Genomic DNA, 20,687 nt, shown 5'->3' on the forward strand with positions numbered 1-20,687 from the left:
GAAATATTCCCATTCCGGCGTTCCCGCCGTGTCGCAGGCGGCAGAGAAAATCCATTCAGGTCCCGTTTACACGACAACGTTTTCAAGTGAAAACGGAAAACTTCCACACCATTTCCACGACAGCGGTGCTCGCAGTCACTGGAAATGTACATTTTGTTGAAAACAACTTCCAAAGAAAACGCTCTGAGTCCGTCTCCGTGGAAACGAAGGAAAACACAACTTTTCTGAAACGCTGCTTCTGCGCATGCGCGAGTTGACGGACAACAGCAACAATTCATCGTAGGTCCGTAAAAATGTCCGCATATTCGCCATTGTTACGGTTTGTAGCGCGTTGTTACCTGCGCTTGTGTGTGTGTTTGTGTGTTCATTACAAAAACAAACGGCACCCTCTGGTGGCCGAACATGAAAACTATGCTTTCAGCATTTCTGCCGTTCCCATGTGAGCGGATATCGTTTTGAAAATGTTGGTGTGTACATGCAAAACCTTCCTGAAACGAAAAGCAGAAATGCTGCGTTTTCACCTGAAACGTTGTGTAAGCGGGTTTTTAATTTAGTTTTAACACTTTTATTTCAACACTTTAAAATAGAAGTTGAAAGTTTCCGTGGGTTTCTAACTCGCTGCGATTCGTCAGTGCTGGGGGGGATTTTGTAAGTTTTTCTAAAGAACTCTTAAACGTATAGGGGGTAAAACTAATAATTCTTTTATTGAAACGTCTCAAAGAACTAAATATGGTATGAGTAAAAAAAATATATTTCCAGTTTCAAACCTCCAACTAGAACTTGACTGAATCAATGTGTTTATCTGATATTTGAAAAGAAAAAAACTCTTCGGAAACCCCCGTTTTAGAATATAAAAATGCCTTTTTGTGTTTGTGTGTGTGTGTGTGTGTGTGTGTGTGCGTGTGCGTGTGTGTGTGTGTGTGTGAAATGTGTATGAGCTGTGCCAGGTTTGGGTTCTCTGCAGGACAATTGCAGTGCCTTGTATTCACTTCAGGACTCGTGTGTTTTCTCTTCTGTTTGGTTTTTCAGGGTTTTTGTTTGGGAAGTTTTAACTCTGAAAATAAGTTATACTTGCGGAGTTTCTCAGATGAATTTGCAAATCATATAATTTGATGAATAACACTATTTAAAAAGAACACAATTTTAAAAAGGGTTTTGAGAAGAGGAAATGGGTTTGCTGAATGTTATGAAATAACTGGGTTGATGATCATGTTTGAATTTTTTTATTTTTTTTTGCCCAATTTTAGCTCCATTCTGACATAAAACGACAGGTTTCTATTTGTGAATCAGTAATTGGTCCCCTTGTGGTCTTTTGTATCAGCTTTTTTGGACAAAAATAAAAATAAACTATTTTGATTTGACTCGTCTGTCTCGTGTCGTTCTAAGACCCCGTTGGCACGACAAGGTTTTTATGTGGAAACGCAAAGCTTTGGTTGTGTTTTAGGGGTCTGTTTACAGGACGACAATTCTCAGAGTCGAAAACGCGTGTGGGTTCATTGCAAAGACGAGCAACAGCACCTACTAGTGGCCCAACATGAAAACATGTTTCCGTCAAACTCATTTTAGTTCAATTTGAGTGGATCTGTGAAGTTATCCCACAATAACTTTTAGTTGTAGTGCAGAAAGCAAACAAAGTTTAGAGTTTTATGTTATAATACACAAAAAACATCCTCTTTATAATTGAAATTGCCTCCGACCACATTTTTTGAAAAAGAAAAAATATAAAATAAGCTGGAAAATATTGACAGATACACAAAAGTATCCATTTCTAAAATTAATTAGAAAGTTCTGCCCTTGATGGGAATCCTTTCTTTTTATAACGTCCCTGCTTTGGGTCTTACACCATGTATAGTTGTAGACGATGTATAAAGACTTGTTCAGTAAAGTATGTCATTATATTAAGTTTGCAACTGCTATAACTTTGAGTTTACACTAAATCAATTACATTTATGATTTCAATGATCTCAATTTAACCTACAATATAAGTTTTTGCATTATTCCTTCTTCAAAAGAAAACAAACATATTAACCTTCATCTTCACTGTTATAATATCCCAAACGTCTAATCTTACTGTCTGTATAGGATGAATTGAAGTACACATCTTAAAATTAGTACTTCAAATGACTGATGTTGCTGTAAAAAAACAACAAAAAACAGTAAAATCCATTTTCCTTCAGTTTCCTGTGGTTTTAATTGCTGCAGTCTCACGTGTGGCCGCCAGAGGGAACTCTTTACCCCCGAGTGCTTATTAAGAGCTAGGCAGTTCATTTCACTGCAAAAGGTTTTCTCAGGGATGTTTTGAGTGAATCCAACATCGGATTGAAAAGGTGTTTCTCACAGAGAATGTGAACGATCTCAATAAGCACGACAAACATGTGAAACCAGATCTTCTGTGTCGAGAAAGGCATGTATACGCCGCTGATGGCCATAAAGTTTGACATATGAAGTTTTTATGACGAGTGATTTAGGATGGAAGTGACAGCTATTCCTCTAAAAACAAGTTAAAACAGACTGTGTAAAGCTTCACAATATTTAGATTGTGTGTGTGATCTAAAATGTTGTTATAGGGGGGGTGACTGGTGGTGCAGATGAAATGTTGAATTGAGGCCAGATTCATCTCAAACATTTAATGTCATCACACATATCAATCCGCAGCCGTAGCCTATTTATATGCAAAAAATATATACAGATTGCATTAACCGTTCATGGTAGAATGTACATGTGTCTTTAAAAGGGTTATGATTAAAATTAATATCTGTATTTTAGAGAAGAAGTCCGTATTTCTTGTGGAAAAATTCACACCGTCAAAAAAATGCAATCACTTTACATTTAATGAATAACCCAGTGGAGAAAGTCTAAGTTTGGAAAGAGAGAGGAAACGGGTGTTATTATTCCTGCTTTCAGTCAAAACATGAAGGTTATGGTGCGAGAAAAGTGTTGACAGGTTGAGAGAAAGCACGAGCTGACTTATGAGAGTGTTCAGCGTTGCTTCACAGAGCTTTTAAAAACATTTACTTGATGTATGTTTGTGGGTGGGTGGGGGTGGGTGGGGGGGTAACAGGAGCAGAACCCCTGCTGATGGTGACTAATGTGACACAAAGCTTTAAACTCACTGAAATGTTATGGCAAGTTAGCATTTTTTTAATAAATAAGTAGTGACTACTAATAATTATGCTGTGAGAGTGAAAACCTGACAGAGGCCACAGGACGCCGGCGCCACTCGGGTAATGGAATCCAACCCTCTTTTCTTTTGACACAGCTCCTGGAAGCTTTTTTCTTTTTACTTCAACTCGACTATACCGAGACCTCTGTCCTCTTTATTTCGCTTGTCTGATCTAACACACCCTCTGAGGTGAACCGCTTCTCTTTCAGTTAAATATGCACGCTGGTTTTAATCCATAGCAGAAGAAGTGACACTTTGTTTGACCTCCTCACGTCACTCCGATCCAGATTCCAGCAGATCAATCATTCCTCATGATCGACAGTCCAGAGAGCTCAGTTGGCGATAAGACGGAGTACAGGTGGGGCTTGCTTTGCTTCAGTTGTGTGCAGGAGATAAATGTGAAGACTATTGTTCGAAACCAGAGGGAGAGTGAGATGTTTATCAGGGGGAAGGTGGAGCATGCTCGTCATTTTTTCAGCCACCTGCCCCTGGATCCTGTCAGACCATGGACTGCACCCGGCGGGAGACGCACATCGGGGGTGAGTCCTCGTCGTTTCCTCTGATACTCAAACATTTAGAGAACTTTAGATTGTTTTTGTTTCATCTAATTGGAAGGTTACTGGGTATATATTAAGACACTTCCTAGTGAAGTTTGTTTCACATGACTCTATTGGCTTAAATTGATTTGATGATTGTGTAAAGGTTACTTTTGTTAAAGCATCTAGTCACAGCTTCAGAAAGTAATGGAGTCACTTTAATAGTTACAGTGATCCTAATTTAAAGTTATTGAGGACAATATCTATTGTTTTATAACAGCCTGCAAACGGCTTCAATCCGGCCAGACCAAGCAAACTGTCAACATTTCAAATAAAACTTTGATTTTGAAACAAATTTCTTAAGCGTAGCGGACACGACACGACACGACACAACACAACACAGCACTGAGAGCCGAGCTGAGGCATCGGTGATACGTTACATTTCACTGTATTTTGTACCAGGAACTATCATTGAAATGGACTTTATGTTGAAATTGTAGTCATTTTTCATGGTATTTCTTTGGTTTTGTGAAAATATAGACATTTTCATAAACACTAATTCTAAAGGTTGTGATGGCACTACTTTTACCAGTGCGGCCACCTCAAGATGAGCTGAATGTGACCCCTGAATGAAAGTGTCACTGATACTCCTGGTGTAAAAACATTTTCTGAGCCATCACTGCTGTTTTGGCTCCGTCTGGGAGGAAGATGCTCTAAAATGTTGACGCTTCTGGTAATTACTTCATTACTTCATTCATTAAGTAATGGAAACAAACTGGTGTGCAGGCGGGACTTAGAAAAGGATGTCTTTTGGACGTTTGGGATTCCAAACCTGGAAAAACCTGGTTGCAGCATCCAGTTTAACATTTCAAGTCAGAAAACAGAGAGTTCTCATCGGAGGAAACCTTTCTGTTGTAAACGCAACATTGAAAACACGTTAGATTCTCACTATAATTAGTTCTTCTCTTGTGTTCCATCACGTCTTTATGCTCACAGCAGGTGTCTTGACACTTGTCCCTCGCTTCCCTCTCCAGTCGTTCATAACGGCCTCTACCGGCTGAAGGTGGTGAACTTCGAGGCGGAGGAGAACACCGCCTCCCATGAGACGCAGGGCCTGAGCAGAACACAGCTGGTGGTGCGGCGGGGGAAACCCTTCAAGCTCACGCTGCTTTTCCGCGGCGGCTCGTGGAACCCTCGCTCGGAGGGTCTGGAGCTGGAGGTCTGCTTAGGTACCGACGCCTCGCGCAAACAACCACTTCCACTAAACTGACACTGAAATTCATCAATATAAGTGAGTATTGTTCTTAATTCGTGTGCAGCCAGCGGAGGAAACCAGTGGAAAATAGAATTTCCAGATGCACGTATTCAGTTTGTAAAGTGAAATTCATCGTGAACGACTTAAGAAAGAACATTTACTTGATGCAGAGGGATTAAACAGCCTCTTTGATGCTAAACGACCAAGATGGAACTCGTCTGTCTGTGGCCTAATTAAGTTTAATGGCACCAGTGCAGATGTTTTCTCCTTGTGAGGACATGAAGGATCATTTTTTTTTCTTGCAGTCAGTCCATCACGGAAAGCTTTGACTTTACAATCTACCATACTTGTGTTGGGCTATTGGGACAAAACTGGAAGCTCTTATTTGCAGTGACGACCTGAGCAAAACAAATATCTACATACATACAATAATACACTGTTATACAATCGTAAAAGAAACAAAGTATTTACAGTGATATATGTATGTATGTATGTATGTATGTATGTATGTATGTATGTATGTATGTATGTATGTATGTATGTATGTATGTATGTATGTATGTATGTATGTATGTATATATATACACATATATATATATATTGAGAAACAAATCGATAAAATCTGAGAATATAAAGTGTGGCAGATGATTCCAGTTGTTTGCAGCAGGGAACTGAAATGAGGAGGTACGGGCTTTAGGTGTGACCAGACTAATGAATCTACTGGAAGGTAGAGGTTTGATTTTTGTTGTAAACATTGTGAAGGTCTGCAGTCTTTACCTCAGGCTCTTCCTACCAGAACACACAAGCAGATGTATTTTCCATGTGGGCATAACAGCAGTGATAAATAACATCTTATATTTCTCTTGTTTTTCTAGTTTTCTTGCACACATTTTTCCTGTCAAAATCTCTAGTTGCGAATTGATTTTTGTTCACTCTCTTTCCTTCTTGAGCTGCAGTCACATGCAGGATTGGATCAATACACGTTGACTTGTTTCCACTTTGTCCGGCGTTGGGCAGGTTTTCTGGACAGACTCTGGTTCAGCGGCTCTTTGCTGGAGGAGTTTCTTTCTTTCTCTATAGTTTCTTTCGCTGTAAAACGTCTCAAAGGTGCTAATTGGCTCCAAAACAAGTCCGGACACACTTCCTCCTCCTTTACAGACTCTTGTGTTCTTTTATTTTGTGTTCGGATCATTTGGAATCGTCATGTTGGAATATTTTCATTACATGAGTCATATTATCAGCCAGTATTTTACAATATGGTGTCGCCCATGAATACCAACTCTCATACGCTCTTTCCACCACACAACCAAATTTCATTAAAAAATTTATGTAATTTGGCTGTTGGAGACTCTTTTTTTTTATTATTCTAATGGAAACCACTCTATAATTGAAATCCAGTCATCATTTAATGAGAGCTCTGTTCTTCTCTCTAGTTTCTGAGTCAGGGCCTGGGCTCTCAGCGGGTCTGTTCAGAGTTTCTTCTTTTCATGGTCCATTTGAGAAAAGTATGAAAGCTGTAGAGGAATTCCTTGTGTCTTTTCCAGTGAAAGAAAAGAGACACTGTCTTACAACTGAAGTTACACCTCCGTCCCTATAAAATCCTCTCTCCCTCGCCGTACAGGCGGTCTTTCAGAGAGGATCCCGGTCCAGATCTCTGATCGACGCTCCTGCTCCCTGGCCTGGTCGGCGACGGTGCACCCCGGAGACGTTCCCTCCCGGTCGGTCACCGTCCACTTGTGCTCCCCTGTTCTGTCCGCCGTGGCCACGTACCGGCTGCTGCTCCACATCCAGGACGTAAGGAGCAGGATGAGTTTCGCGGTGGGAACCTTCGTGTTGCTCTGCAACCCCTGGCTGAAGGGTGAGTCCGGGCTTTTCCTCTGGTCCCTGCTGGTGTCCCACAGCCCTGACCCCGTTGTCGCGCCCTTCCTTCTACACCTTTTCCCTTTCAGACGATCCGGTGTTCATGCCGCTGGACGTCCACACGCAGGAGTATGTCAAGAGTGACTACGGGTTGATTTACATGGGCACACATCTGAATGTCAGGAACCGGCCGTGGTCTTTTGGTCAGGTACGAGACACTGAGTGAACTCCACACATTATTGGCAGGTCAGGATTGAAAATGGTTCCTTATTGTTGTGTCCAGTATGAGCCTGGAGTCCTGGAAGCATGTCTGCAGCTCCTGCAGGTCAGTCCACAGCACCTCAGAGACCAAGACAAGGACTACCTTCGACGGGCAGACCCGGCCTACATCAGCAGGGTGGTCTGCCAAATGGTGAGACAGAACGCTGACGAATAGCCTTCAGATGTATGAGAACATGTGGGACAGTGATACAGTTACCTTCGCCAACAAACGTATTTTGTACGTATGTAACCAACTTTTTGTAAAAACTGTAAACCCGAATTACATGAATGTTTTTTAATTTGTTATTTTGGGAGCAAACCAGCTCCTGGAGAGGTTTACTTCGTTACTCCGTTTACTCCGTTATGGACATACTTCATTCCCCTCCAGCTGGGCACACACACACAAACACATACACACAGGCACGCCCCTCACCTGGAATACCTGACCCGACCTCCTTCTAACAGTTCAAGTGACACAAAAGAATAGAAACCAACAGAACGTCATCATTTAACCTTTATCATTGCAACAACATGCAGCAATTCAAAGACCATAACAAATTATGAAGGAGTGGAGTGGCGGATCAAATAAACTTGTAATTCATTGGTTTCCATGGTGACAAATGTGGCGTTGGTGAAAGTATGCGCTCTACCGAGTGTCCGTTCTAGTTACCACTGTAAACCTCAGCCATGTGCAATTACAGAAAAAGTTGAATGGACTTCACAACGCATGATATGTGAACTACAGTTTCTTAGTTATATTCTTTGTTTTCTCTGAGGTTAACCTCTTTGGGTTCACACTCCGCCTCGGGGTGTTTGGTGGCCTGGTGCTGCCTCAGCTTGAACCACTTTTTCACCACAAAAGATGAATTCATCTGTTGCGTGAGGGTCGGTAGAGAATCATTGGTCTGGAATGACATATTACAGTAATGCATTCTCCTTTTGGAGAAAATTAGTAACCAATTACTTTTATTGCATATTAAAACAGTTGCAGAGCTGAGCTGTTACACTCATATTAAGATTATTTCAAGCTGTTGTCCTTAAAGGTCACTGCTGTAAACTCCTGTTTACTGGAGGAGATGTTATAAGACCAATGCTCGCAGAAAAAGTTTGGCAAATCTTTACACTGTATTGTTGCCTGGGATGTGCTTTTTCAATAAAAACGTTAATATAAGGAATAAAATAAGGTTTGGTGCACTGGGTTGGAGCCTCTTGCTGGCTGGCCCACGAGCCTTATGTTTGACACCCCTGGTAGAGACCATCTGCCCGCTGATACGGAATCCAGTTTGAGGTGTATGAAACGAGTGAATCGGTACTTAGACACCTTCGCTAACGTTTTACAGCAACTCTGTAATACTCCCGCCGTGTGCTTGCAAACTTACTGAAATGCCCAAATCCGAGCGCTCACCTCTCCCTCGACTGTCCCAGTTATCATCAGAATAAATGGCCTCTGCACACGTAACTAAAAAGTCCGTGGCGGGTCTCCTCCTGGTCCAAGGTGAACTGTAACGACGACATGGGCATTCTGGAGGGGAGGTGGCAGGGCAGCTACACAGCCGGGGTCGATCCCACCGAGTGGAGCGGCAGCGCTGACATCCTGCACCGCTGGGCCTCCTCCAACTGCAGCCCCGTACGCTACGGGCAGTGCTGGGTCTTTGCAGCCGTCCTCTGCACAGGTACCCTGACCTGAACCCACTTTTGAGTATCTTTACAGCTTAGTTTAGAATTTGTGGAGACATTTTTCATAGATTTTGCTCCTTTCTCTACATTTCTGGCCTGTTGTCACTATACGATGTGTTGATTGTTCATATATTCATTCATGAGAACATTTAATTTATCACACTTCAGTTCTGCACCATGCACATTGTGAATGTTGATGATTTTGTGATATGTTGTACAACCTCAGTCAAAGCTTTATCATGAAATATTTCACTCGTTAATGATCACAAACTGACTCGGATAACTTGGGACAAAAAGTCTTATTTTGCATCTTTTCCTCCGCCACAGTGATGAGAGTGTTGGGGATCCCCTCCAGGGTGGTGACAGTTTTTGACTCGGCCCACGACAGCGACGGCAACATGAAAATTACAGAGTTTTACACGAGCACAGGAGAGAAGCTCGGCCTGTCAAAGGACAGCATTTGGTTGGTGTCACTGCTTTTTTAGTTTCCCTGTTTCACATCAAACCCTTGTTTTATCTCCCCCCATGCAGCAATTCATAACACGTGTGTGTGTGTGTGTGTGTGTGTGTGTGTGTGTGTGTGTGTGTGTGTGTGTGTGTGTGTGTGTGTGTGTGTGTGTGTGTGTGTGTGTGTGTGTGTGTGTGTGTGTGTGTGTGTGTGTGTGTGTGTGTGTGTGTGTGTGTGTGTGTGTGTGTGTGTGTGTGTGTGTGTGTGTGTCCATGCATGCTTGTGTTCCTGCAGGAACTTCCATGTGTGGGTGGAGTGCTGGATGAAGAGACCAGACCTGGGTGCTTCGTTTGACGGCTGGCAGGTGGTGGACCCGACCCCCCAGGAGAAAAGTGCAGGTGAGTCCATCCACGGTGCTGGAGGCTCTCTTCTATCATTTCAACAACCTTTTGAATATTGGTCTTTGCTTCATTAATAACCATTGGACAGTAACTTAATGTCGGAAATCTGCATTAATTTTGGTGGAAAATGTGTTTCAAAAGCCAATCAAAATAGTTTTTATGGTCTTTTCTGTGGAGTTTCCCACAAGAAAATAAAGACGGATGAAAAACTGTGATTTCTTTTTTAACTTACTGGCTTCTAAGATTTATCATGAATACATTTTAGAAATTTTAGGCTTCTAATTTTAAAAGATAAGAAGTAACACTATTCATCCCACGTGGGGAAATTCAGTATTTTATGATAAACCTGTTTTTGTCTCTTTCTCAGCAAACAAAATTCTTCTGGAGCCAGAAAACATGTTAAATCATACAAGGTCACACAGCTTACAAAGTTATGTATGTGGTTGTGCTAAATGTACATTTATGCTCTTTCATGACTACAGCTTAGAATAAAGTTATTTGTTTGAGCTTTTGGAGCCATTTTTATCCGTTTTAACCTGTTTAGCCTATTTTAACCAATTCAGTTTCTTTTCTTGTTTTAGCTATTCTGACTTTTGAGCATTTTCTTTTTTTGCCAATCCTCCTTCTAACACTTTGATTTCCTGTTTTTTAGAAATGTTTGCTGTTTGTAGCCTTTTTAGGCATTTTATCCAGCAGAGCCCTTTTGAAAAAAAGCCATGTATGCAAATAAAATTCCTAAAAAGATGATAATAGGATGAAAACAGTTCTACACATAATTTAGAGACAGCTTCAGAGAGCCCATACAGAGGAACTAAACAGCTGCGGGTGGCAGACCTCGGTACTCGCCCTTTGTTTTCCTCCTAATCTGTTTTATAAATCTGTTTATATAAAACTTTTCTCCATGTTTCAATACATTTGTAATACGTTGATAACATCTCAAATAATATTGCTTTCACAAAGACTCCTCATCCATCAGAATAACAGTTAATTTGACAAGATGGTGGGAATTTGGAGCGAGAAACCACGTTTCCTCAAATGTTTGTGAACATCTGCCTCCTAAAAGGGATCATGAAATCATTTTTTTGTAAACTAACATATGTAGATGTGTTGTGTATTATTTCTTGTTTTTTACGTTAACAAACCTTTTTGTGCCTGTAGAGTTATTCAGCTTGAATCTATACATTAATGTACCTTATAATTCTTTGTGGTCAATAATAAAACTGATGTATATAATTTTCAATACAATAGAATGACAAACTGAGAATGTCTGCTCAGTATTTGATATTATATACTTGTTAAAATGTGTTCATATTGAGACTTATGGGGTGGGACTAGATACTTTTTTCACTACCTTTTATGTGTCTGTGTTCTGACTCACATGTTAGGATGAAATAAACAAACAAATATATAAGTAAGCAAATAAATAAATAAACAAATAAATAAAAGCTCACAATTTATAGTCACCTTTAACTCATGACTGTCTGGAGAGACTGACTTTTTTTTTTTTTTTTTAAATATACCGACATCTTTAAAATATCATGGCAGAGAATCTAAAATTGCTCAAAAAGCCTGAACATGCTTTCATGCGTTTATTTGATGAGCAGCAGAGCTGTGGGTGGTGATCATGAAAACTCTCATTCTGACTGACTTTCAAGAGACACAACCCACAAACGTCAACCAGCCACCTGACCTGTGACCTGTGACCTGTCCTCAGGTATTTTCTGCTGCGGGCCCTGTCCGGTTGTCGCCGTCCAGAGGCGCTGGCTCGGCGCCCCGTACGACGCCTCCTTTGTCTTTGCTGCCGTGGACGCGGACGTGGTGCAGCTGATCGTGCGAGACGGAGCGGTGGTGGGCAGGAGGGTGGACACTGAGTGTGTGGGACGGAGGATCTACACCAAGAGCTTGCACTCGGACCAGCCGGAGAACCTGACGCAGACGTATAAGGACTCGAAAAGTAAGAGGCGTGGCATCATTTATCTGCTTTTTGTGCAATACATCCACCCCATATTCTGTACATGTCCACACTTATAGGCACCGTGTGCATATTCTTCTATTATATTGTATTTTTGTCTGCTTTTTTTTAGTTCCTGCTATGTGTGCTTCTTTCTCTGTACTATCCTGCTGTACCACTGCAAATTTCTCCACATGCGAGATAAATAAAGGGATATCTTATCTTATCTTATCACTGATGTGAGACATTTTAATCTTTGATCTTGTCGTGTGTACGACTTGTTTCCTGTTCGTTTTCAACAGGACAACCAGGTCGTCCTGCCCGCGGCCCAGCAAGAAGAGGACCACAGTCAGGTAACAAACAATCTTAGGATTTGGGCCTTTTTCAATGTACTAATGCCCATAATGTCATAATTTGCCAATAGTGTGACAAGATATTTGACCCATGAACATTTGGTAGATAATCTAATAAGTTATTACGTGGTTGAAGCAGCTTTTTGTCTGAGAGAAGTGCTTTGTGAATAAGATGCACTTAATTTACATTAAAAATCCTTGATTTAATGTAGTAACTCCAGCCTGTAATGTACTAATACATAACTAAGGCTGCATTTCTGACTTTATTGGCTTTATTACATTCAGAATGGCCACAATTATTATGTAACTGGCAGTTAAGACGTTATTGGCTGTTGTTCTGTTACAGACCTGCATGAAAAAAAAACCTCCATTTGTTTGTGATTCACGTATTTCAAGTTTTTCTTCTCTCATTTAAACAGCAAGGTCACAAACCGTGGGAGTGGAACTGAGGACACAGTCAGGTCAGTGGAACGCAATGCTTCCGCCTCTTCTTTTTCCAATCCAAACATCCATCCAGCTTCTGCACCTCTTTATCCAGTCAGCGGCCGACAGCTGCAGACGACGAGTGAAGGTCCATCATACACACCTCATGTTCAAACCTACTGGGTGGGAGGAACCTCCACACAGGCAGGCCAAATCCAAACATTGATGTGCTACGTTTGGTGTGTCCATGACGTCAAAGAGAAAAAAAATTCAATTCAATGTCTTTCCATTCCGATGAAACAATTTGAATGCAGCTTTAGTCATTCCTTGTTGTGAACAAAACAAGTCCGTTGAAACGTGAAACTCATCTTTTGTCGCATCAATAAAACAACAGTCCTGCCCTGGGCCAAATATTATCACTGGACCATCATTTTCCCCCCCCAAAAAAACCAGTCAGGTCTGTTGAGTACTGTTCCGTATCTTTGCTTGCAGCCGTTGCAGGTTTGCGGAATCTTCACAGCTCGGTAAAGTTGCCATCACCCTTCAATTCAGCAACAGCCAATCATGCGCGGCGACCAACCTGTGGCATCTCTGTAACGTGACCCATCAACAAACAATGATACATCAGCTGTTATGGCTTGATTATTTACAACAGGTCACTACGTACTCGCATAAAATAGTCTGTCGTCTGAACACAGTCATGAGGAGTCCCATCCTCTGAGTCACCATTTCTGTTGCTGGATCTACTACTACTACTACTACTACTACTACTACAACACTGAATAGTCAGCTGAAGGAATTTCCTTTGAGTTTCCACTGGAAAACTATGAAAAGTGGAAAACGCAAGTAGAATCCGTTTAGAAACACAGTCTGGTGTTAAGATGTCAGAACTTTAATTGTCTGCTTTTGCCTCTTCACTACATTGTTTTCACAGCGACTCTTTTCAAGTCTTGTCCTGCTTTACTGTCCAACACACCAAATGATGCAGCAGGTACGAACTCACATCACCGTCACCATTCAAACCTCTGTCGTTAAGTTCGGTGACGCACAACGCTGAAGCTCTCGTTTCTCTGAGTGCGTGTGTGTGGGGTTGCATTACAAAAACTAACAACAGCACCCACCTGTGGCCCAACATGAAAACTACTTCACTTTGTGCGTTTGTGTAAAGTGGCACCGTTTTCAAAATGTTGCTGTGAAAATGCAAAATTTATGCGTCTTCACATGAGAAGTTGTGATGTAAACAAGGTCTTAATTGGAATCAACAGAAGACTTATTGAAGTGATTAATTGAAAGAACATGAAACAACAGGATATTGCAATTCTTGATCTGTAATGTTTGTTTGCAGAAATTATTAAAAAAAATTAGAATGAGTTGAGTGGACGATGTTTACTTATCGATGCCTTGCTCTGTGTCCGAGCTGCAGTCATTTAAGATCTGATGAGGGACACCTGCTGGTCAGGAGGAGGAACAACAAGAGGGTTGTTTTTACTACAAAGGTCACTTCATTCAATTAAAGTTAATCTTTTCAATTTATGATCAGCAATTTTGTTTCATCGATTTTCCCTTGATGAATATTCAAGTGGATCTGTGACTTCTTTTTCTCTGGATGACCTCCAATATTCCCTCTGACAAGTTTTAGATTGATGCGACTGCAGTATGAATTTAGTTTTAATCAACATACCTGCGTTTGATTTTGGTTTTTATTTGAAAAGAAAAACTTTGCATTTGAAGTACTTCTGATTGATAAAAGGTTCAAATAATCATAATCCCAAACTCTACTTAATATTTGAATATTTGCGTAACACTTTATGTTTTTGCATAATCCTTCAGTGACTGGGCTCAAAGCCTCTGCTGCTTTGTAAAGTTGTGGTAAATTAATAATTTCTATTGAGGCACTTGCTTCAATGATGCAAATGTTCCTCGTCTCTGCACATAAATGTAGTGTTGAATCAAGCATCAAGTGTCGTAGAAAGTGTAACTAGTTTCTTTCCTTCATTCTCAAGCGATGCACACACCATCTTCGGGAGAACTGCCCCCCAGTTTGGAGGCGTTCCTCAGCATAGAAAAGGTGCCGTTACTGGGCGAGAGCATCCACATGTGTGTGACGGTGACAAACCACCGGAGCAGGTCCCGGGTCCTGATGCAGCACGTCAGTGCTCAGGTCAAAGAGTACAACGGAAGCCCGCAGGAGAGCTTCTGGACGGCTCACAAAGAGCTGCACGTCCCACCCTGTCAAGGTGATTCCATCACGTCCTCTACACTTTCTTTTGAATTCATTTATCAGATGCTTCATTTTCCCGTCTCACCTTGTTTGTAGCGTTGACGCTTCACCACGTCATCCCTCCCTCCCAGTACGAGGCCATCCTGGCTGGCGATCACATCATCAACGTGGCGGTGGTGGTAAAAGACCTGAGGACTAAAGAGAGAGTTTTGGCCGTGCAGGAGTTCAACATGAGCCCACCGCAGATATCCATACAGGTGATCCTCCTCTCTGTGATCGGGCGTCCGTGCAGTGTAGACGTATCGATGGTCTTGTGTGTGTGTGTGTGTGTGTGTGTGTGTGTGATCACAGATCGAAGGAGGAGACAGCATCCAGGTGAACCAGGAGCACACGGCTCACGTGTCCTTCACCAACCAGCTCACCGAGACTCTGCTCGGCGCCGTGCTTACTGTGAAGGCGTCCGGCTTGTTGCAGGCGGATCAGGAGGCCAGGTGAGCTCAGAGTGGGAGAAACACAAACAAATCATCGTTAGAAGACAAAAAAAAACGAGACTCACATTCTTGTGCACTCGCACACGTTTCCTCTGTGATTTACGTCTGAGGAATGTGGTCTGGGAATGTTGGTGCACCAGCAGGAACACATTCAAACGGGGGCGTGTCCGCACCACCACCGACTGCATTCATGTACCGAGTCTTCATGTTGTGATCAGTGAAATAAATCCTTACCTGCAGATCAAGTAGAGAGATGAAGTGCTCTAATTGTTGTTGTTTTTTGTTGTTTTTTAATCTATTTTTTAATGTACCTCAGTGTTGTCAAACAAATTTTAGTTTCAGGGGTCACACGCAGTCCAATTTCATCCAGAGTGGGCCGGACCAATTGAAATAGTGATTTTATAACCTTAAAATCTAAACTTTAAAGGTATTCTCTTGTTTTGGCGCTGAGGAAAATGTCTGTATTTTCACAAAAAACTCTCAACATGAAGACAATAATGAAACCTTCTGGAGCAAAATACAGTGAAATTTCCCCAAAAAACTTGTTGCGTCATGCATGTTTTTACAAACTCAACCTGACAGCACGGCTTTAAAGACTTTCCTGGCAGCACCACCGATATCCCAGCTCAGGTCTCAGTTTCGTGTTTTGTCCGCTGCTCTTAATTAAGAAATTTGTTTGAAAATAATGTTCTCTTTGAAATTTTACAATATTTTTGGTGGTTTGGTGGATTGTAGCCTCTCACGGTCCAGGTTTATTCACGGGCCTTATGTTTGACACCCCTGCTATAAATATCTATCTCAATGTTTTTTGTTTCCTTTTTTCTACTTTTTGGTAGTTGCATCCCTCTCTGTAGTTTTGTCTCACATTTTTTGCATCTCTATGCTTTTTTTTTTCTGTATCTTTGTTTTCTGTCTCTTTTCTGTCAGTGTTTTAAGTCTTTTTGTGGTCTTTGTAGCTTTCTGTCTCTTTGAAGGAAACTTTTGTGGTGGTTTTGCCCTTTTTTGTAGTTTTTTGTTGTTATTTATCAAACTAGGGAAGTAAATGTCTCTCTTTCTTTTAGAAATTAGTTATAATTTGGGTTTTCTTTCATTTATTTTGCACTTCAATGGGCTGATCTATGTCTCTTCCTTGTTGTTTGCATCTCTTCCTGGTAGTTCTGTGTTTGTTGAAGATGATAAAGTTGAGTACGCTACAAGAAACAAACACAGATAATGAACCATCATTTTGCACCTTTAGAGGATGAACACCTGAGCTGGCCTGTTTTAGGACTTTGGACTAAAACTGTACATGTGTAGGCCGAGAGCTTGAAACAATTATGTTTCTTGTCCTTGTTTTCCAGGCTGCTCATCCTGGAGCCCGGCAAGAAGATCGAGAAGAACATGTCCATCAAGGCCACGTCGCCGGGCACCAAGCTGCTCATGGCCACGTTCTCACACAGTCACAGCCCAGGCATCGTCTCCAGGAACTTCCACAAAGTCTCCGTCATCACTGCATGAACCAGACCTCCAGGTGCTCCACAGACCTTCTTTAAAGGAGCAGATGCAGTATAGCATATTACAGTATTTGTGTATTTTGCCTGTAAATAATTACTTTTGTTCCACATGTTTCAAGAAAACTCTTTTAATGAAAGAGCTCCTCAGTTTGCAGTGTTTTTCTGCTGAAGGAGTGACACCAGTAAATACTCTACATCCCATGATGCATTGCATTAAATTCAGTCCCTTTGTCTGTAAATTATGACTATAATTCAAATAACCATAAGGAAGCTGCCTAACACAACTCTGACTATATGTAGTATTTAACAAGCATACTACATCTGTAAACACAAATCCATCCATATTTTATACTTTTTCATCCAACAACGGGTCCAGGGGGCTGAAACTGTGGCAGGAAACCAACGTACCTGCAAAGAAAGAAGGGATGCATGCTGAGAACATGCAGACTCCACACAGTAAAACCTCAAAACCCCAAAGTGGGATTCTGTGCATGAAAGTTATTTAAGTTGCCACCTTAGATTAGTTGTGATTAAATTAGCTGGATGGATGGATAGATGGATAGATGGATAGATATTATCTCATGTGGCAGTGTGTTGCAGAACAGACAACAGAAATAATGTACATACATACATACATACATACATACATACATACATACATACATACATACATACATACATACAATAATAAAGGGGTCATATTATGAAGCTTTTCAATATGTTCACATGTTCAATAGTAAAAGCCTCATTGAAAAGGTTTGGCTTGTTTTGTGGCTCCAGATGAATTTGACTCGATGTAAAATCATAAAAATATCTGTTTTGGTCATAAAGAGCTGAACTCGGTATTGAAACAGACTAGAAGTGTGATCAAACACATTGATCAACACAACTACAATAAGCTTTATCAAGCCCAAATTGTGCTTTTTAACACTTGAGAACTAAAAATAACAACACATATTTTTATCCTAAATTTAAAGTAATTTGAACTAAAATGGAGCTATTTGATAAATTAGAGTAATGTTACTTTAAATTCTTTCTACAGGGACTTTTACTTTGGATTTGCTGGACTCTCCTCACGATTTAAACGGAACGTCTCCACTAGATGGCAGCAGTGGTGTGTTCACGTGTTTTCTTCTTGTCTGCTTCAAACCAAGGTTGCAGGTCTTTCATTTTTGATGCTGCTTCTCTGCTTTATTTTTTTTCTTCTTTCCAGCTTGTTTTTTAAAGGTCTTGTCCAAACCTTCAAATCTTTAAGAAAAAGTTTAGTTGTTTTTTTTCTTCTTTTACCCACAAATCTTTTAACTTTTTTAAAACTCAAGAATAGTTCACTTTCAACATTGTCTGCCTTGGAGATCGGCTGCTTCAGGCTTTATTAAATAAAGATGAGAAGACAGTTTTTATGGAAATATTTCCCACTCAGTTGGATAATTATGGTTAGTAGAGATTAGAGGGATTTGACTGCAGTCACCATTGGTGTTCAAGTATGTGTATGACTGGGTGGGTGTTAATTATATGTACTTGTATCATGTTTTATCAATGCACTGCATTCTCCCCTTTTTCATTCACATGTTTATCATGTTTTGGCTGGTCAAAATAAATGTAGATGCATCCAATCATGACAGCAACTTATTCATTTAAGTGAGTTATTTGTGTGTGATATCAATAATTACCTTATATTTTGAACAACACAGTGCATTCTGGCTGCAGGGAAGACGATACTGGTGTCAAATTACAAGCACTTCACTTTGCGTATGAGCAGGTTCAATATGGAGAAAGTGAGTTAGCATGCTAAAAGAGACTATTAAAAACAGAGGGGAGATTAAATGGCTGCTTGAACTCCCAGTTTGAAATTAACAAGGTTGTTTTCAAAGTGATTCTCATGGATTTGTCAAACTTGGCTCGAAACAGAGTGTCCGAGACCCAATTAGGAGGTCAGCGTTGAGGTTTTGCCTGCTCTGAGGTTATTTAAGTTAGATTTGCACATGTGACAACCAGTTTTAAGAATTTAGAAGTGCCTACAGTATGTGAGAGACGGGGTATCTCCTCCTAATGAACTTAACTGTAATAAGCTGAAGTGCAACTTCTGTGACAGGAACATCAGAAGGTGAGTTGATCTCCTGCTCGCTGAAGGTATTTTGTCTCTAAAGAGCCGGAAAAAGCTCTCAAAGCTCGTTCCGTCCTGCAGCTTCAGGAGAGAAGCCGTTTCGGTGCATCGTCTGCAGCCGAGCTTTTTGGACAAAAGTCCATTTTGAAGAAACACATGCAGACCCTCAAGGTTTCATTTCTACTGAATCTAAATGCTGTAGTCTCTAGACCAGGGGTGGCAAGCAAAAGGCCCGTGTGCTGAAACCGTCTGTCAGCGTGCCGTCAACGCCAGTTTGTTAAAACATCATGACAACAATCAATGCAACAGCCTTAGAAGATTTATATACATTTCACTATTTTGCACCAGCAGGTTTCATGAAAATTGACTTTGAAATTGAAAGTTTATTATGGAACTATTTCATGGACAGGGGGCGTCTCATCTAGAGTATGAAGACATTGTTTATAATCAGTCGGTTCTGCCTGCGACACGCGGAATGAAAGAGGAGCCCAGGTGTCTTTCTTGTTTCGGCAGCAGGTCCATCAGACAGAAGAATATAGAAGGTCTCTGCTTGTCTTTTGACACTTCATTTCAGGCAGCCCTGAGAGTTTGAGAGACGCCCGGCAGCAGAGACGCTCTGCGTCGAGGTGGCTGCGGCTTCCAGACGAGCGAGGGATTCCAGGCTGACGTGTGCGTACCGAACAGCTTGTGATCTCACCTCAGTGTCAGGGAGACTGAGGCAGAGGCGAGGGCAGACGGAGACGATAATCAGACTCCACGCTTGCTGATTTTCAGACAAATTAAACGTCAGGGGGAAAGCAGGGAGCGGGACCACTGGGCTGCTTTGAAAAGCTGAGGCTATCATAAATTATTAATGGCTCCCCGTCACGGCCTCCCTCTTCTCATCCCTCGCTCTTTTTTTTTTCTCCTCGGCTCTTTTCTTCGGTCCTCCCTCCCGACTCCTTCACGTTGATGGCCGTGTGTCCTCTCCTCCTCTCTTCCTCCTCTTCAGATGCTCTGCCAGTCGCCTCCTTCCTTCCACTTTTGTCTTCCCTCCTCCCTGCCTCCTCCTTCATTGGTTTTCATCCCTCCCATCCATCTGCTCTTCATTACCTGCTCCCTTGTTAATCTTGATCACTTTGAATATCCCCCTCTCCTCCCTCCTTCCTTTTTCAAGCCTCCCTCTCTCCGCCACGTCTCGTCTCTCTTTTGTAACTTCTTGATGTTTTCTTGTTGATTTTCCCTTCCCCACCTTCCCCCTGCTGTTCCTGCTTTTATTCCCTCTCCTCTTTTGTTCTCTTCTGTCTTCTCCAATTTCCCTGCCAGCTTTAAATGAAGCCAGAAGATTTTGCAACACTGAGGTCTTTTTTTTTTTTTTTGTTTTGCTTTCTAAAGCAGTCACGGTTCATGAGATGGAGTTTAAAATGTCACATTTACAGCCTTTTTCTGTGCATGGATCAGGAATGTTTCTGCAATATGCAGCTGGCTAACAAACATATATCAACCACTTCTTAAAAACTCTTTGCCAAACTCAGTTTTGCCCCTCTCAGTCAAAATAACAGTTTTTGAAATTAAGTCAGCCATTCATTGATTTAAAAAGAAAACACTAATATTAATGTTGCTTCTATAAAATCTGAATTATTTTGAGATACATTCAAATTTCCTTGGATACCAAGAAGATTTGCACTTTATTCTGATAGAAGTACTTAGTATCTGACGTTTAATTAATGTCACTTTTCTGCAGTAGTTATGAGTTTCTATAACGTCCAGCCTGCCTTCAGTCGGATTCTTGAAGTTTTGAGACTTTTTCAGTCGTTGCTAAGAGCTTCAGTCGTTCTTATTCTCCCATTAGGACTGACATGATGTTAGAGTTCCTTATGATATCCTCTTGTGCTGAAAAGTGCTGTTAAGAAATAATAATAATAATAATAATAATAATAATAATCCAGTACCTGTTGGTTATTTCATACATTTGCTGTGCAATAATGAGATATTATTGAAATTATGCAAAAACATTTTTTAGGTTAATTTTATCAAAAGGTCAATTTCTGTGTCGGCTAATTCACCCGCC

The 20,687-nt window shown here is 41.1% G+C and overlaps 1 protein-coding gene across 6 annotated transcripts; it reads left to right on the top strand.

Annotated features, from left to right (window-relative positions):
• The first annotated feature begins 3,400 nt into the window (after nucleotides 1-3,400).
• LOC308113325 (protein-glutamine gamma-glutamyltransferase 5-like) lies at nucleotides 3,401-18,165 on the top strand. 6 transcript variants are annotated; one of them, XM_080469530.1, is made up of 17 exons: nucleotides 3,401-3,702; nucleotides 4,734-4,928; nucleotides 6,576-6,812; nucleotides 6,904-7,022; nucleotides 7,098-7,226; nucleotides 8,571-8,748; nucleotides 9,080-9,215; nucleotides 9,495-9,598; nucleotides 11,316-11,555; nucleotides 11,855-11,905; nucleotides 12,325-12,366; nucleotides 13,263-13,319; nucleotides 14,332-14,565; nucleotides 14,646-14,806; nucleotides 14,901-15,040; nucleotides 16,381-16,550; nucleotides 17,576-18,165. In XM_080469530.1, the coding sequence occupies exons 1-16, from the start codon at nucleotides 3,669-3,671 to the stop codon at nucleotides 16,535-16,537; spliced, it is 2,214 nt and encodes a 737-aa protein (XP_080325656.1). In that variant the 5' UTR covers nucleotides 3,401-3,668; the 3' UTR covers nucleotides 16,538-16,550; nucleotides 17,576-18,165. The 6 variants fall into 6 exon arrangements, with proteins under 6 accessions (XP_080325656.1, XP_080325653.1, XP_080325654.1 ...); XM_080469532.1 differs by having other exon boundaries at nucleotides 3,664-3,702; nucleotides 4,696-4,990; nucleotides 17,576-18,161; XM_080469531.1 differs by having other exon boundaries at nucleotides 3,671-3,702; nucleotides 4,734-4,990; nucleotides 17,576-18,161.
• Nucleotides 18,166-20,687: the final 2,522 nt, after the last annotated feature.

Source organism: Lipophrys pholis (assembly GCF_963383615.2).
Source record: "Lipophrys pholis genome assembly, chromosome: 8".
NCBI lineage: Eukaryota > Metazoa > Chordata > Actinopteri > Blenniiformes > Blenniidae > Lipophrys > Lipophrys pholis.

Coding starts and splice junctions, on each gene's coding strand:
- LOC308113325 (XM_080469527.1), top strand. CDS start 3,669: ATGGACTGCACCCGGCGGGAGACGCACATCGGGG. Junction 4,929..6,575: donor GGAGCTGGAGGTCTGCTTAG/GTACCGACGCCT, acceptor CTCGCCGTACAG/GCGGTCTTTCAGAGAGGATC. Junction 11,906..12,324: donor AAGAAGAGGACCACAGTCAG/GTAACAAACAAT, acceptor TCATTTAAACAG/CAAGGTCACAAACCGTGGGA.